A 17,199-nucleotide genomic window follows, 5' to 3' on the forward strand; every position below is an offset into this window, starting at 1 on the left:
GTATTATTGGTAACCGCGTCGGTATGTGTCATCGGTAACCGTGCCGGTACATATGGATTAAATCTCGGGTCGCTGGCGCGTGCTAGTAGGAGGCAGCTGGAGGAGAACTACTTCTCCTCACGGCGCACGATATGGTGCTCCGCACTGTACGTACGTATCATGCGGGTTTTTGTTAGTGTGGTGGTACGGCAGTCGCAAGTCGCCGTGCGGAGTAGGAGGAAATGCGATGCATCCACGATAATATCGCGATCAGCACGAGCAAACGACGTGTGGCGTGTGCTCCATGGAAGAGCTTGTATCTATGAAATTTACCGTGGATCAAATATATTTTTGTGTTTATCGTTTTTTCTCTTCTTTTGCGTCTGTCTCACATGAGTTATACAATATATTGTAGTGGCACAGTGAAGTACGTGGATGAAGAAGCGTGTTCTCAAACGACGGTGCGGATTACACTGACTTACAATACAACGAATAAGCACGATGACTTTGTCCCAGTGTTCCGACGTCTCGGCCCTTTGAAGGATCGAGAGACACTAAAATTGTTGGTCAGTTCAGAGTCGCGACACAACGACGATTGAGAAAACTATAAAAAAAATCATCACACACTCTTGATCTTAATCTCGCCAAGTGATCTCGAATTCCTAATCATGGCAATTTGTTGTTTTAACAAATGAAAGCTCACAGTTTTAATTGCAATAAAAAGAATTATCACACAAAGTTTTTTTGCCCAAAAGATATATTGCAAAACATAACATATGTAGTGATAAGAAACAAAAAATTTTAATCAACAAACAGACTGTATTGAAAAAATAAATTTAATAGATTATAAATGAATAATTTTTCTTTCATTGAAAAATATTATATAAGACATGTGTATGCATATTGTATCAATAATAGCAAAGGTTGGATGTTTGATACAATTATTATAATAGTATCGAGATGTGTTGTTTTTCTTCTTTCTGATATGATATAACTGCTGCTTTTGAGATTTCTTTTATACACACACATACACACACGCACACATATGTATAAACTCTAATGTAATTATATATTTTACAGGTAGCAGTGTATTAAACTTGAAATTACGTGCCTAATAAAGTACCTGCAAGATTATGAATAGATCTTTTATTTTTTCAATAATTGGTTGACAAAAAAACAAACATCAGAATGAATAAAGCTGAAAATGTAGATGCTGGCAAGGGCTGGCATGAATGTGCTAGTTGGTTGACAAGATGTGGCGCATTGCGAGCAGATCACAGAGCCAACTGGCCACAGGCTACTGCATTCGACTTAGCCTATACATTGCGAGATGGTGTTTTGCTGTGTAATCTGCTGAATATTGTGGATCCGGGTTGTATAGATATGAAGGATGTAAATCAGAAACCTCAAATGGCACAGTTTCTGTGCTTGCGTAACATTAAAGTATTCCTGTCCGTATGTTCGAGCATCTTTGGCCTCTCTGATTCTGAGCTCTTTGAGCCTTCTATGCTGTTTGATCTGTCCAACTTTCATCGTGTTCTCTGTACACTCTCTATCTTGTCCAACTGTCCACGACTCAGGCGAAGGGGTATACCGTAAGCAATTTTCACCTTGTATATTTTTATATTCACACAAGTTATCACACAATAACTGTTATATATCATATTGATAGTTATAAAATAGAAATATAAACTAAGTAATATATTTATTACAGAGGATTTTCCGTTGGTCACGGGAAGTCTCAAGAAGATATTTATAAAGATCTACAAAGTGCGGGCGCAGGGTAAGCATATACTTCATTGTTAAGATATTAATGTGTATCTTTAAGTGATCTATATTTAAATATAACACATTGAAACAAATCCTGACATTGAAGAATGTTATATCCGATTTTAAGAAAGAGATTAAGATTCAATCTTTTTTTTAAAACAACTTTTATATGAAAATTTATTGCTTGGTAAAAGGCTACAGAGATAAATTGCATTATTTAGACTTAAGAAAAACAAAGAAACTTCAGAAATTTTTATTAACTGATTTAGCGCCACGTCGGAATTGGTGGCATTTACCATAAAAACTAAAGCTGAGGACGTAGATGAATCTGAGGTTTATCAGGAATTGCTCTGCTTCTCGAGCAATCCTCAAAATGTCTGGCCTTCCGAAGAGAAGGTACATGTTGTTTCACTGTTTTGTGGACATTTTGCTGAAAAAAAACCATCACTGTATCATCTCGATTTTTTTCGTAGAATACAAAATGTTCAAAATTGAAATTACAAACAACAACAAAATTTTTAACAAAAATTTGAAAAACCATGTTCAACATTTTATACTTTAAAAAGTGAAAAAATGCTTTGTGAACTAACTTTTTCTAAAATAATGAATTACATACAGTGAATTTAATGCATATATGTGTATATATATATATATATATATACACATGTATACACGCGCAAACACAATACAGTGATAGTATTGTTTCATTCTTCGTGCTGAAAGTGATACGTGGCAAAACATTTTCTGATCGATGTCATCGCTAGCGATAGATCTTACTTCATTACTTATGATTTGTGTTGAAAATTTCGCAATTTTTAGTCAGTGTGCATGTTAGTGCATGGCCATGTTGTTTTGTCTTTTTTATGCTAAAGCCGCGAAGATGAGGGTCGCCGCAGGAGATTTAAGAGACGTGAAGGTAATGAGGCAAGTGGTGGAAGAGATAACGAGGACCCAATCGGCGAAGAGGAGGGTTACGGTGCTTTTTGCAGTCATGCACAAAGCGAGGAAATCTACCAGGACCTTTGCAGTCTGCACTTGCCACCCCCATCTACGCAGGTCATCTTTTTGCCCTTTTTTTTTTTTTACAAAAGTTTTTTGTTCTAAGCCTTTGAACACTTAATTTTTCTATATCATCATGAGTTATATTTTATACCGTGGTAGCATCTCAAGCTATAATTTGCACTAACATACTTTTTTTTAAACCACGACGAATATCAACAGGGTGTCATTTCCGGAGGTGAGAAAAGAGATTACGTGATCCAGGAACTAGTGGAAACCGAGCGAAATTACACAGAAGTGCTTCATAGTCTGCTTAGGCATTTTGCCCGGCCGTTGTCATCATTACTCCGGCCTGAAGACTCCGCCCGAATCTTCTTCGGTATCAAAGAGCTCTCGGAGATTCACGTAGGATTTCATAGTCAATTACGCAAAGCGCGAAACGGCGCCGCGCTTGCTCAGGTCTTTCTTGACTGGCGGGAGAAGTTTCTCATTTACGGCGATTATTGCGCAAATCTTACTGTTGCGCAAAGTACTCTGCAGGAAGCCTGCGCACGTAATGAAGTAGTCAATCAAGAAGTTATTGTAAGTTTTTCAATGTAACTTATCAATCGCACAATATTATATATGTCGAAGATATTTGTCTTAGCAAATATAATGTTACAGAGGTGCCAACAAGAAGCTAATAATGGTAAATTTAAATTGCGCGATATATTGTCCGTGCCAATGCAAAGAGTGCTCAAGTACCATTTACTATTGGACAAATTGGTGGAAGAAACCCCTCGCGAGTGGATCGAGGACTGTCGTGCTCTGGCGAAAGCTAGGGAAGTTATGGTCGACGTAGCGCAGTACATAAACGAAGTAAAGCGCGATTCCGATACGCTGGACATCATAAAGGACATTCAGGCATCGATCATTGATTGGGACGTACCTGAAGACGCGCAATTAAAAGATTTCGGCCGGTTACTTCGCGACGGTGAGCTCAAGGTTTGTTCTCAACATTTTTTTCTTAAATAAGAGGAATAAAGTTAAGTGACTTGACACGATCGAACATTTGTTATTTATATATTACAGGTGAAAGCTCACGGTGATCAACGAATAAAGGCGCGTTATGCATTTATATTCGAGCAAGTGGTGTTGATTTGCAAAGCGGGCAGAGGAGATCAATATTGCTATCGAGAAACTTTGCGATTAGATGATTATAGACTAGAAGACCATATAGGACGGCGAACACTGGGCAGAGATTCACGCTGGTCCTATCAGTGGCTACTTGTACATAAGCAGGCATATACGGCGTATACGTTGTACGCAAGAACAGAGGAGCAAAAGCAGATGTGGATAAAAGCGTTGCAGGACGCAATTGACAACGTAAATCCAGCTGCTTGTCGCAATACCAATCATAAGTTTAAGCTAACGACGTTTGATACTCCGAGGAGCTGTCAACGGTGCGGAAAATTCCTTAAAGGGCGCATATTTCAGGTGAATAATCTCGAAAAAAAAACAACAGTCCTCTTTTTGTTTTGTAATGTTACAGTAACAGTTTACTTATAATGTATTGTACAGGGTTACAAATGCGAGACATGTCGCTTAGCCGTGCACAAGCAATGCATCGCACACTCGGGTCGCTGTATGCCTACTTCACCGTCACCGACACCACCTCCGCCGCTACCTTGTGAACGAGCACTCGCCATGAAATTGTGGTTTGTCGGAGAAATGGGCAGAGACGCAGCTTCTAATAAATTAGAATCCCGCGAGGATGGCACGTACATGCTGCGCGTACGCCCAGCCGGACAACCGCGTCTCAAGCATGAAACCAATTACGCTCTTAGCATTAAGTAAGTTTGAGCGCATCAAAAAGAAATTTAATTTTTTATTTTGTATCTTTATTTTTTGTTTTATTTGTTTTTGTCCATTTAATTGATTTTTTGAATGGTATTTATACCGATTAGGGGAGCAAAATTTATCATTTTTTGTTAACAACTTTTTAACAAACAGTGAGCATTACTTAAAACCTTTTGAAGGTCACTCAGTGCCATGACCTTGATAACATGTCAAAATCAAGGTTGTCAGAAGCTGCTCCCATTATCGGCATATTTGCCGATTAAATTAATCTTTCGCAATTTTTATATGTGCTTCCATTTTAAATGTCCATGTGATATTTTTCAGAGCGGAAGGTGCGGTTAAGCATATACGAATATTCAAACGCGACGTAGACGGCGCGGATCTGTATTATCTCAGCGAATCTCGTTTCTTTAAAAGTGTAGTCGAGCTAGTCGAATATTACGAACGAGCGTCACTGTCGGAAAATTTTGAGAAGCTAGACCAACGTCTGCTGTGGCCGTATCGACGTGTCGTAGCCAAGGCGTTGTTCGACTTTCGCGGCTGCGAACGCAATCAACTGAGCCTACGACGCGGTTGCCGAGTTGTCGTGCTAAGCAAAGAAGGCGATGCCAAAGGATGGTGGAAGGGTAAAATAGGTGATCAAATAGGATTTTTTCCAAAAGAATATGTGGAAGAGGAATAAGACTATTGATCAAATTATTATTATGTCGTTGCATATGACGTATCGGATTTCGAAAATTCCAGTTTAGCGGAAGATTTGATATTATTTCTCTGTTACAATGTGATTTTTTTTTTTTTTTTTTTGAAACTGCATTTTACTTTTTTTTATTAACTTAAGCTTTCGCGAGTTTAACTTTTAGAGGACCGGCAGTTTTTTTTCAAAATGTTGACTTTTTTTAACGAAAAATGTATGCGTATATATAGAACCTACATGTAGCGCAAAGTTTCCGAGTTTGTTTCTTTCAGTGTTACCCAGAGCTATAAAGTGTGGACGTAGAAAGTTATGTAGCTTCTTTTTTTATTTATAATTTTTTTTATGTTTTTAGTTTTTAATTTTTTTCTTTTATAGTTTATTTTTGCATTTTTTAATTTTTTTTATTGCGGGAAAATAATATGTGACAGCGGTCACACATAAATACATGCTTCTCAAGCACAAATACATTTTATATATGTATATGTATATACACCTATTATATATTATATATTTGTTTTTTTTTTATATATTTACTTGTTTTTTACATTTTATATATGTATATGTATATACACCTATTATATATATTATATATTTGTTTTTTTTCTATCTTTGGTCACTATAGTGGCGGTCCTCTAAAGGTTAAGAATGTAAATTATTGCAAAGTAGTGAACACATAATCACATAGATATAACTTTTTTATAATTTATATCGAAGTATTTTTTATATCATTTTCAACATTCAAATTATATAGAAAGTAGTTTTACACAAATTTTAGTCGTAAAAATATTGCAAAAATTGAAAAGCAAGCACAAATTTGCTGCATTTTTATTTGTTATGTTTTATTTTCTATATTTTCTATTTTTTCGGTTATATGTTTATATGCCTTCTATGTGCTATTTTTATAAAAATCGAAATTATTCTAAAACCTAAGACATAGCTACAAGTATAGATAATAATGATAGCTATTTGTTAGTTCAGACCAAAAGAAATCAGAAGAAAAATCGAGTTTGTCTTTTTCTATGAGATTCTAAAGATTCACATATTTAACTATATATAATCTATCGAGAGAAATCCCGAAACGAGATATTTTAGTCTAATAAAAAATGATGAAGATGATTTTGCATAACGATGATGTCCTAAAGATACAAATTATACATAGAAAAACAGAGTCTAATGTAAATTTCGTATTCAACAACAACAGGACGTATTATATAGAAAATAGCTTAAAAACCGTTAGAATAAAAGTTGTGCATAATGTATAGCAAGATATGAATACTAAAGGCTTTTTATACACGAATATAAATCTTCAATGTGTAATGATTAAATTTTTTTTATTGATTCTTGAATTGTCTTTTAGACAAGAATTTGTGGAAAAATAATTGAAGTAATTAATCTCAAATATTTTACAAAATTGATAGTATCTATTAAAAAAGATCCGCGAATAACCATGTATCGGACTGTCTTACGCGCGTAAGACAGTCCGATGCATGTTTATTCGCGGATCTTTGTTAATTAAGATCTCTGTAATTATATTGCGAATCTCGCAAAATGGTATAGGACTTTTCGACTCAGTTTGACTTCTTCTACCTGCCCACGAGAGATGTTAAAATAATTGTCGGATATCCTGTATAATAATATATCTGATATAGTTTTCACATTCCTTGCCTCTGCCTGCGAAACTTGTCATTAATTGTTTTAAGTGAAATTATGCGTAGCTTTTTATACTGAGAAATGTAACTATATATATTTTAACACGCACACATACACATTATGCACATAAGTAACTTGTAGTTTTTTTTTATTACTATAAAATCGATATTTTATATGCAACGACTTAATATATTTGTTTTGCGGTCTAATAAAAAAAAAACGCGATAAACGCCGTGGTAATCATTTTATGGTGCAATCATGGTAATTCTATTGAAGCATACCTCAGTAGAAAAGAAAATAAATAAAAAGTAAAAATTAGCGAAGCATTCTTCTGCGTTGTATAAAAACAATTATAGATAAATGCGCAATCTTGCACATCCATATATGTAACATCGATGTTATTATTCTTTAAGTCTCGCGAGATATATAATATCGGTGTATGCCCAGAGTTTACTCTTAGACAAATTATATTTTTAGCTATGTGTATAGAATTATGAAAATGACAATTGTTGTTTATTGTGATGCGGCATTCTTGATTAATATTAACATAATATTAATATTAAAGACCGTCATAAAGACTAAAGTTGTCCGTCTGAATGTAACGCATAGTTTATACAAGAATATCTGTGAGAGGCACAAAATGGGGATTAGCTTTATTTTCTTTGTTTAAATTTTGAGTCACATTTATAGTGTAATGAAGTTTATAGAGTTTTATATGATGAAGAGAATCGTGAAAGGGAAAAATATTACCAAAGACTCAAACTTAAAATTTTCATTATTTGAAAAAGACATGTTAACAATACATGTCTCTTATGAGCGTATTGCATGTATAACGACTATTTGTCAACAACTTTCTTCTTTATGATTAGATTTCTCAAAGTCAATTGCCAGACATTAATTGTACATATTATCTTTTTTCTGTATAATTAAATCTAGATTAATCTCTAGATACTTAGAGTTTATACACACTCGAATGTGGCAAACAAAAATATATTTAAAATGACGTACGCAAATTTATATATAGAATATTCGATAACTGGAAAGCAAGATAATTTCTCTTTATAAATTAAAATCATTATTGTTCATGTGCGTGCGTGCGTGCGTGTATGCATGTGATATGAAATATATACATATATATATGTTGTTAATTATGACTTAAAGATTCAACATCAACATTTTGCATTTTTCTCTTCCAACTTCTATAAAGTTCATGTTTGGAAAAATATTAAATTGGTGTGTGTGCGTGAAGAGAGAAAATGTATGTATGATGTATGTATATATGTATGTACATATGTATTTTTATTACTTGAAATAGTAGCTATTTAAAAAGTTATGAAAAAACTGCTTAAGATTCTTATTATTTCTGCTATTCAAGTTTTTAATTGTACAATTTTCTCGACATAGTATGTCATTTGCTCCTGAGTAACTAATTATGAAAATTTTATTTACAAGAAAAAATTAATTACTTCTTGCTTTCCAGTTATCGAATAATCTATATGTGTAGACACAAATACATACGTACATACATACACATAAATATATATAATTTATCTTTCTCTCGTATGTAGATTTTATGTATGAAGTTAATTTTTACTATTTTTTTAATTCTTAGAGATATTTTTTGTGAGTGTGCCAATAAGAAATTTTATCAATGAAGGATCAATAAAGATCAAGATGTTACACAATATAAAAAATTTATAATCGTATTATTATTATTATATTATCATTATTTTTCATTATACATGTGGTTCATGTCTTACTTTGTGTTTTAGATCTTCCGATTGTTTGCGAAACACAATAGAGGCAACTTTCTGTTCTATTCTCTTGCAACCTCCCTTCGAGTACAGGTTGAACGGTTCTGGACCAAAAGTCAAGTGCGACAACGCCTCTTCAATCATTTCCTCGTTTGGTAACACTCCTCTTTCTGAGAAAGCCTTTTCTACACATAGTCTAACATGTCTTTCCTCAAGAGGTAAAAAAGGCACATAATGATCAATCACACTAGTCTGTATAGCATCACTGTGACGAAAACCACCTTTCTCCTTAAAAGCACCATCAGCTACTAGCTTCTCAAAGTCTTGTAGTCGAGCATCCTCTCGTTTTTTGCCTATTTTCCACATACTTATAAGTTGCTGTACTATGTGGCCACTGCCTGTATTAGAGAGGAATATAAAAATAGCTTTGTTTAAGTACATAGATTCACTATTTTTGGACGATTTGTAATAGCTGTTGTAGTCCAGAAAAGGAACCAGCACATCCAGCAAACCTTCTGGCATTTTGTCCACTTCATCAAACACAAACATTGATCTCTCACATTGTTTTAAACTCTTAGAAATTAAGTTTTTTAGTTCCCTCTAAAAACAAATTTTATATTTATACATTGATCTACTTTTTCAATTTCTTTTTACAGTAAATCTTAATTCATATAAAAATTATGTTGAATATATACTTTATATTCATCAACTTTTTCTTGTAATTCAAAATCACTGCGACCATTGAAAAAGTGATAATATTGACTTTTTACACCATTTTTGTAGAGAGCTGTGGCAATCATCTGTGTCACATAAGTCTTGCCAGTTCCTGATGTACCATGAAAACTCATAACCAGAGCTTTGGATGAATGATTGTTTCCAAAGAATCCACGAAGTGCAAGTACAATTGTTTTGTGAGCAATTTGCTGTCCATGCAGGTTGGCAGCTAACATAAATTCTAATTCTGTAATGTTTAACTTTATTTTAAAAAGCTGTTTGCTTCAATACACAGAACAGTAAAAATATTTTTTTTAATATATAAGAAATAAATTAAAAAATTTCATATAACTTAAGGCAATAAAAAGTAACATTATTTTAACAAAGTAACAATTCTCAATAATTACAATTATGAGCTTACTATCAAAATCAAGGTGAATATATTCATTTGTACAGCATTCTTGATATTTGCACTTCATATATTCGTATCCGTAATAACCTAAACCACCTAATGCCGAACCAACTAAGCCCAATGTAATAATTTCACATTGTGCATATATAATAAATGTAAGAATAAATAAAGGTAGAAAAATCTGGTCGGTACAATTCATGTTTAACCATCAATTAGATATTTCTTGCAAACTTTTTTATACTTTTCACATTGCTCACCACATGACAGCATTTTGATGGTATCTCATATTGTGTCGCGAACTGTTGATATACTGTCTTTAATTAAAATTTAATTAGAGATTTTTAACTTTTTTATACATATACATATGTATGTACATATATGTGTGTACATTTACAAAAAAATATCAAAAAACTACAGATTTCAATTTAAAAAATTATTGAATGGAATTTACGGTTTAAAAAATATACAGTACAACTTCTCAAAATGTATACAGTCGGAACCGACTAACCTAACCCAACCTAAACTCCCAAAACATATACTCGGTTCAACGAGAGAATAGAATACTACTCGCGACTCGCGCACAGGGGAGAAAAAGCGGTCAAAGTGGGGATACTACCCCGCCGCTTTTCAGTACCGTAAACATAGACACGGATCGACGATATATGTATGTACATATATGTATATTTATACACATATACACAATATATATATATCGTACATATGTATATATTCCTATTTTATATCTCTCTTAACTAACACTTATAATATCTATTTTTATCTCTATTTTCCTATATTCTTTCTTTAATTTTTTTTTAAAACATCAAAAAATATATCTGGTTCAACATTAACTTCTATTATATATTTATATAATATATATTTATCTGACAATTATATATATATTTTTATTTTTCTTAATTTTTCAACAAGTTTAAAGCTACTGAAAATATTTTGACATATTATAATTTATTGTACATAAAGCATCTAAATTTATATAATATTACTGATTATTCCTCATCGAGATTTAATTTATGCTTGATCTCTAATGCGAGCTTGTAGCCTAGTTCCGGTCGTCGATCTCTTCCTTCCACCATCGCTTTCACTTGACTGGAGTTTATTATCACACCGTTACTTGCTATCACAGCGGCCTTTGTCTTTTCGATATCAACGAGATCCACGCCACGGCTGCAATCGTCAATCAGAATAGTACGATATCCACTGGTAAGAGCGTCCACTGCGGTGGCACCGACGCAAACATCGTAAGCCAATCCGCAGATGTAAATATCGGTTGCTCCTTTCTTCTGCAATTGTGACGACAACGTTGTCTCCGTCAGTTTCTTGTTGTCCCAAAACACTGAATATGAATCCACTTCCGGATTTGTACCCTTGTAGATCTTGATCGCATTGTCGACGATCTTGAGATCTTTGTGCAGCTCGGCACCCCATGAATCCTGCACGCAATGACGAGGCCAGAGTCGTTGCTTCAACAACGGCGGTCCCCGGAACGTGACGGTGTCGTATACCCGCGCGGCTTCTTTTGATATGCCACTACTGCTGTCAACTTCTCTAATGTGACAATCAAAAGTTGAATATAATACAATTGATTTTGCGTTTCAATTTCAGGTTTTTCTCTTTACAACTAAATTAATATAATGCCAATAAGTACCTAAGATGTAAGTTATCAATGAAGGATACATGATCTACGGGATGCCAATCCAGAGAATAAAACACAGCTTCGAACGACACAGTTTCCAGCAATCGATTGATCGGCTCGATCACTTCTGAACCGTCATGTTGCGCGGCGCAGTGTTTTATGTTGAGAGAACCTGTTATAAAATCATTCTGCACGTCTACAATTAAAAAGGCACTTTTGGGACGCGTGCATACTTTGATCCATTGATTCCAACAGATCTATAAGCAACAAGAAACAGGTATAAATTACATACGGGAAATGTAAATTTCAAACAATTGCGTTTAAACAATTTATTTTAAAATGTAAAAGGACATTTCTTATATATAATAAATAAAAAATCTGTTATTTAAATATGAAAAAAGAGAAAAGATAAAATGATGTTTTTATTATTTGTAAAACGTTAAAATAATTCGATTGATAAAAATTATAACTACTCATTGCCTATATACATACCTCGAACTCTTCCCTATCGATTATTCCATCATTTTTTATATCAAAGATCGAGTATACTTCGCGTAGTTGATCTTCCTCAAACCCATAGATCTTTCCGCGGTCGTTTCGAAACAACGCGCGACATATAAGATCAAATTCGGAAATTGATAGAAATCCGTCGCCGTCCTTATCGAAAGCATTGAAACACGCGTCCATGTCTCTCAGCTTTATTTGCCCCGACTACTTCTGTTTCCAAGTTCTACTTGTTTAATCAATATTTGGATTAGCGTTCGTGATTATCTTACACCTTCGTTAAACACACATATATCCAACAATAAAATTATATATAAGATACTGCAGTATCTTATAACTCAGTCATTATCACCGCAATATATTGCAATCTGACCTAATTTTTTTCTTGCAGAAGCAATTAAATAATTCTATATATACACTATCCTTAAATTGTTTTTCTTTATATCATTTCATCGTACAGAGGCTTCACATGTATGTAAAAAAAATATAATTGTATATTATATAAAAGATTTTATTGACCTTTTACAATATTAAATGTATATAAATTAAATCTCGTTAATTTGATCGCATAAGATTACTGATAACACAGATTACATGGATCGCGTGAGTCTTTGGTGTATCAACAGCGATATGTCAACCATTGGTTCTGGTTGAAGAAGTTCATGTATCGCATATTTGACAGATTCTTCGTAAGCGTACGAAACGGAAGTATCAGACAACAATATGTTACACTGCGCTAAGATCAGAATGCAATTGCGCAACCGTGCACACACCTCACGATTTTCCAGTGGTATCCTTGAGAGGTCCTCTGTGAAACCGCCTTCGGATTTGTCAACGTTATGATTGTTCGCACCGATCCACACGTAGCCATTGTAACCTAGTATCAAAGTAGCACCATTTTCTAAGTTATGATAGTGTGTCTTTTTGCGCTGAATCAGATTTGGCGGCACTTTTAACATTATTCCTTGCGATAGTTTTCCATATTTTAGCACTCGTGTATGCAACGACAGGGAACCATCTGCAAAGATAGATTGCACTTCTGCGCAAACTAGATCTCCTTCTTGAAGATATCTACGCATTGTCTGTTCATCTTCAGCCGATCTTCTTCTCTATAATCATATGTATTTGGTAATAAAAGTTCTGAGTAGATACAGATTCTAGATTTCAAAAACTTAAATTTATCTTTATAAGACTTCATTGTTAAGATTACAACAAAATCATCCTTAGTATATATTTGTGTATATCCAATAAAAATCAATTAATCTTACCAATTCACCTCCCGGTAAATTAACACTGGATAAGAGCAAGACACCGTCAAGTTTTGCATTTAAATCAACCTTCCAACGCTTTTGTTGTACTTCAGTTATTCTTCCCACAACAAGATCTCCAATTTCACCGTGATAGCGCGCTTTCAGCGGCCTGATAGAAATAAGCTTGTTCACCTTCTCCAAAACACCAGCAACTGATGCACGCAGTGTTTTTTCTTCATCGACATAGGTTCCATGACCTCTGCCAAGTTTAAAAGCCAATTTTTTATAAATACGTAGTATTGACCATTCTCGCAACTTTGAATTGCGTACAACTGAATATTTATCTACCTCAGAAAATCCGGATAACTTGATATCTCCTCACCAGGAGTGTATAACCTTGCCTGAATGCCGTCATTTGCCATTAAATTAAAATCTGTCCTATTTACCGCCAAGCGGACATTAATAGATGGATATTGAGTCATCACGTTACAACAATATTAATGACTTGTTCAACTTTGTTTAACTTTGTTTTTGTATTGTTTACTTAATGGTAAGTACTCTGATATATAGGATAGTTTGGTGCGAAAGTAGTTCAGCGAACCGTTTCAAGTTAGTCCATACGCCATTCTAAGGTGTAATTTTGTAAATCAATAGGTGCGTTCAAAGTCTCACTGCAAATGTTTCGAAGCATCATTCTATCTTTGTTTCTCGTTAGAGATAGAACAAAGATAGAACGATGCTTCGAAACATTTGCAGTGAGACTTTAACTATATACGCAATGTAGTAAAAATGACAAAAACAAATTTACTAGTTGTTGACCAGTAAGATCATAGATATTTTAGTAAATTTGCTCAATTTTGTCATTTTCACTACATTGCATAACCACAGTATAGGTAAGAACAGTAGGTTCACTCTCCGCCATATTGTTGGTTGTGCGATTTGGTCATGCGCGAGAGACAACTTTTAGTATAAGTTTTCGGAGAGTGAACCTACTGTTCTTACCTATACCACAGTATAGGTATTCACTGGGTGCGTTCAGACAACTCAACGGTTGAGAAATCATCACTTATGATAGGACTATTCTTCAAAATCTGATTTGGTTCCAAAAGTATGATCCAATCAGAAGTGATTATCTCTCAACCGTTGTGCAACTGTTGAGTTGTCTGAACGCACCCACTCTCATATTCACTCTCCGAAAACTTATACTAAAAGTTGTCTCTCGTGCATGACCAAATCGCACAACCAACAATATGGCGGAGAGTGAACCTACTGTTCTTACCTATACTGTGGCATAACACACAATCGACTACCTGGCTTCAACAAAATCGGTTGATTTACGATACTGTAGATATACTGTGGTATAGAGTCCTGGAAGGTAGAAAAAGAAGAAATCTCATGTGTGTAAATAACATATGTAAAGATATAAAAATACAGATATTTTATATATAGAAATATTGTCAATTTTTAACAGAGGACTTTATTGTTTTTTAACAAAAAAATTATGTTATAGAGAAAATTGTTACATATTAGTTATCAAGATAAACATATGTTGTGTGTAATTGATGATATTAAATTTTAAATTCGTTGCGAGACAATATTTTTTTATAATGCCGTACTATGCTGTTGCCAGAGGTCGTGTGCCTGGAATTTATTCAACTTGGTAAGAAAATTAGAGAAAAAAAGATTCTCTAAAATCACTTAAAATTGTGTTGGTAAATTAATAAAACAAAAATATAAAATGTTTTTGGTTTTAAAAGGGATGAATGTAAGTCTCAAGTTAGTAAATTTTCTGGCGCAGTATACAAAAAATTTGCAACAGAAAATGAAGCTCACAATTTTATTAAAAAACATTCAATTGGAAAATCAACATCTATTGAAGGTTTTGTTTCGTCAAATATTGTAAAAACTGTAAAGTAAGTGTCAGTATGTGTATAGAAATACTTATTAAAAACATGATGATATATTGGAAGATAGTAATATAGATATTTTGTGATGATATATTTGTTCATACACTTAGATCACAAACTCCTCTGTCAGGACAATTATTTCTTAAAAGAAAACAATCAGCAATCAGATTAGCACAAATAAATTCATTATCATTATATTCAAAGAATACTTTATCAAGTGATGACGATACTAATGAACAAATATACAAAAAAAGAAAGATTGCATCAGATAATGCATTGGATCTGAGTTCGTCTTCTAATCAGGTTTGAAATGTATAAATAATGCCATTCTGCAAAAATTTGTGATAATATATGTTGTGCTTTTTGGTCAACATTTATTTTACAATCTTCAATTTACATAGGATGGCAAAATAGACTTTATCGTGGATGAAGAGGGTTACGTGAATGTCTTCACCGATGGTGCTTGCAGTTCTAATGGATATAAAAATGCTCGTGCCGGTATTGGCGTTTGGTTCCAAGATAATCATCCACTGTATAATATTTTGCTAAAGCCTAAATCTTCTACCAAAAATATTCTTTATACTTTATAATATTATGCTAACCAAATTTTTCTAGAAATATATCTCAACCAGTAGAAGGACGAGCCACCAACAATATGGCAGAGATTCAAGCAGTTACGGTAGCCGCAAAACAGGCAAAGAAAGCAGGAATCAAGAAGTTGAAGATCAATACTGATTCGAAATTCCTCATTTCTTGCATAACTCAGTGGATGCCAAAGTGGAAGCAGACTGGATGGAAAACAACAGACAATAAGCCAGTTGTAAATAAATCAGAATTATTGGAAATGGAAAAAGAATTGGAATCATTAATTATAGTTTGGGTGAGTTCATTAAAGATTAATAAGAAGAGAGAAAATATTTGATAGTATATAGTGTATATGCAATTACAATGTTGTAATTTTTAATTAACTAACATACCACAAGTGCGCGCTACGCGCATACTATTATTTTTATTTTAACGTGATCTGTCACCGCGATGACAGCTAGTCTACATATACAACAAAAATCGAGAAACGCATCCAAGAAACGCGTCCAATCGGCGTCGCGATAAGAGCGATAACAACAATCAAGATCAATAGAATAAATTTATTATTTACACATGTTTTTTCTGGTTGGATGTTTTTTTTTTTTATAAATAAAATTAATTTTCTAGAATCATGTAAGTGGACATAAGGGAATTCATGGAAATGAAATGGCAGATAAGCTAGCGAGGGAAGGCTGCCTGAATTATAAACGTCAGCAGAACTAATACCTCAGTGTAAAAATAACCAATTTTTCTTAGAAATTAATATTATAAATTATTCGCACTAGTTTGTATTTATGTTCGTGTAGTTTTTTTGCGGTACATTGTGATTAAAAATATATTACCACGTTAATTGCTAACTTCGTGTACGTGTGCGACATAAAACGCTTGAATTTTTGAGAATGAATCAGGAATGTGGTTTTTCTCCTACTTGTTGATTCGATAATTTCGATGCTCTCGTTGAAATTTGTTTGAGGAGAGAATAAACATCTTCCGGAGATACTTGCAACGCCAGCAATTCTAACACAATTCTGAAAGATTAGATTTGCGTCATAACTCTGACAAGAGGTTATGTTAAAAGACAAAAAAAAAAAACTACTCTCGAAACATTACCACGTCTCTTACCGAAAAACACCTGGTACCGCGGTAATACCCGTTATTTCGGCAAGTTCAACCAATTCTTGCTGATGCGATTGCGGAAACGCCATAATCCGAAAATTTACCGTTTTGCTCGAGCTCGCGAGTATATTTGGATTTGCCGCGAGAACTTGTTAGAGTTCAAGAAAGCCTAGTCTGTTTACAATCATCAATTTGTAAACGGTAGTACTTACGTATTTCCCCTATCTTCCAACTTTTACGGCAGCGGCCTAAAGTTAACGGTTAGAGCAATTATGAACCAACCTTGAGAGTTTTTATGATCGCTTTTCATGAACTCAAAGGGTTGAGAGATCATCACTTGTGATAGGACTGTTCTTCAAAATCCGATGGGATTCC

The 17,199-nt window shown here is 33.9% G+C and overlaps 5 protein-coding genes across 9 annotated transcripts; 2 read left to right on the forward strand and 3 right to left on the reverse strand.

The window, feature by feature from the left end:
- Positions 1-151: 151 nt before the first annotated feature.
- On the forward strand, positions 152-5,808 carry LOC109858791 (protein vav). Of its 3 annotated transcripts, XM_020436398.1 has the most exons (10): positions 152-295; positions 395-545; positions 1,060-1,574; positions 1,694-1,762; positions 2,622-2,805; positions 2,971-3,330; positions 3,412-3,732; positions 3,820-4,224; positions 4,309-4,580; positions 4,912-5,808. In XM_020436398.1, the coding sequence occupies exons 3-10, from the start codon at positions 1,168-1,170 to the stop codon at positions 5,267-5,269; spliced, it is 2,376 nt and encodes a 791-aa protein (XP_020291987.1). In that variant the 5' UTR covers positions 152-295; positions 395-545; positions 1,060-1,167; the 3' UTR covers positions 5,270-5,808. The 3 variants fall into 3 exon arrangements, with proteins under 3 accessions (XP_020291987.1, XP_020291988.1, XP_020291986.1); XM_020436399.1 differs by lacking the exon at positions 2,622-2,805 and adding an exon at positions 2,019-2,145 and having other exon boundaries at positions 152-545; XM_020436397.1 differs by having other exon boundaries at positions 152-545.
- A 2,810-nt stretch (positions 5,809-8,618) lies between these two features.
- On the reverse strand, positions 8,619-10,199 carry LOC109858786 (torsin-1A-like). The gene is made up of 3 exons (XM_020436388.1): positions 9,821-10,199; positions 9,381-9,646; positions 8,619-9,285 (listed from the first exon to the last, which is right to left on the reverse strand). Exons 1-3 carry the CDS (start codon positions 10,008-10,010, stop codon positions 8,668-8,670), a joined length of 1,074 nt encoding a protein of 357 aa, XP_020291977.1. The 5' UTR covers positions 10,011-10,199; the 3' UTR covers positions 8,619-8,667.
- A 559-nt stretch (positions 10,200-10,758) lies between these two features.
- LOC109858787 (nicotinamidase) lies at positions 10,759-12,828 on the reverse strand. Its single transcript, XM_020436389.1, has 4 exons — positions 12,740-12,828; positions 11,955-12,192; positions 11,475-11,719; positions 10,759-11,374 (listed from the first exon to the last, which is right to left on the reverse strand). The coding sequence occupies exons 2-4, from the start codon at positions 12,147-12,149 to the stop codon at positions 10,816-10,818; spliced, it is 999 nt and encodes a 332-aa protein (XP_020291978.1). The 5' UTR covers positions 12,150-12,192; positions 12,740-12,828; the 3' UTR covers positions 10,759-10,815.
- Positions 12,481-17,056, reverse strand: LOC109858789 (exosome complex component RRP4). 2 transcript variants are annotated; one of them, XM_020436393.1, is made up of 6 exons: positions 16,831-17,056; positions 16,551-16,736; positions 14,527-14,584; positions 13,565-13,843; positions 13,235-13,475; positions 12,481-13,075 (listed from the first exon to the last, which is right to left on the reverse strand). In XM_020436393.1, exons 4-6 carry the CDS (start codon positions 13,696-13,698, stop codon positions 12,557-12,559), a joined length of 894 nt encoding a protein of 297 aa, XP_020291982.1. In that variant the 5' UTR covers positions 13,699-13,843; positions 14,527-14,584; positions 16,551-16,736; positions 16,831-17,056; the 3' UTR covers positions 12,481-12,556. The 2 variants fall into 2 exon arrangements, with proteins under 2 accessions (XP_020291982.1, XP_020291983.1); XM_020436394.1 differs by lacking the exons at positions 16,551-16,736; positions 16,831-17,056 and having other exon boundaries at positions 14,527-14,667.
- On the forward strand, positions 14,432-16,552 carry LOC109858788 (ribonuclease H1-like). 2 transcript variants are annotated; one of them, XM_020436391.1, is made up of 7 exons: positions 14,432-14,613; positions 14,727-14,876; positions 14,974-15,129; positions 15,234-15,426; positions 15,525-15,655; positions 15,739-16,003; positions 16,336-16,552. In XM_020436391.1, exons 2-7 carry the CDS (start codon positions 14,779-14,781, stop codon positions 16,429-16,431), a joined length of 939 nt encoding a protein of 312 aa, XP_020291980.1. In that variant the 5' UTR covers positions 14,432-14,613; positions 14,727-14,778; the 3' UTR covers positions 16,432-16,552. The 2 variants fall into 2 exon arrangements, with proteins under 2 accessions (XP_020291980.1, XP_020291981.1); XM_020436392.1 differs by lacking the exon at positions 14,432-14,613 and having other exon boundaries at positions 14,672-14,876.
- Positions 17,057-17,199: the final 143 nt, after the last annotated feature.

Source organism: Pseudomyrmex gracilis, unplaced genomic scaffold (assembly GCF_002006095.1).
Source record: "Pseudomyrmex gracilis isolate BER0280 unplaced genomic scaffold, ASM200609v1 scaffold_224, whole genome shotgun sequence".
Lineage (NCBI taxonomy): Eukaryota > Metazoa > Arthropoda > Insecta > Hymenoptera > Formicidae > Pseudomyrmex > Pseudomyrmex gracilis.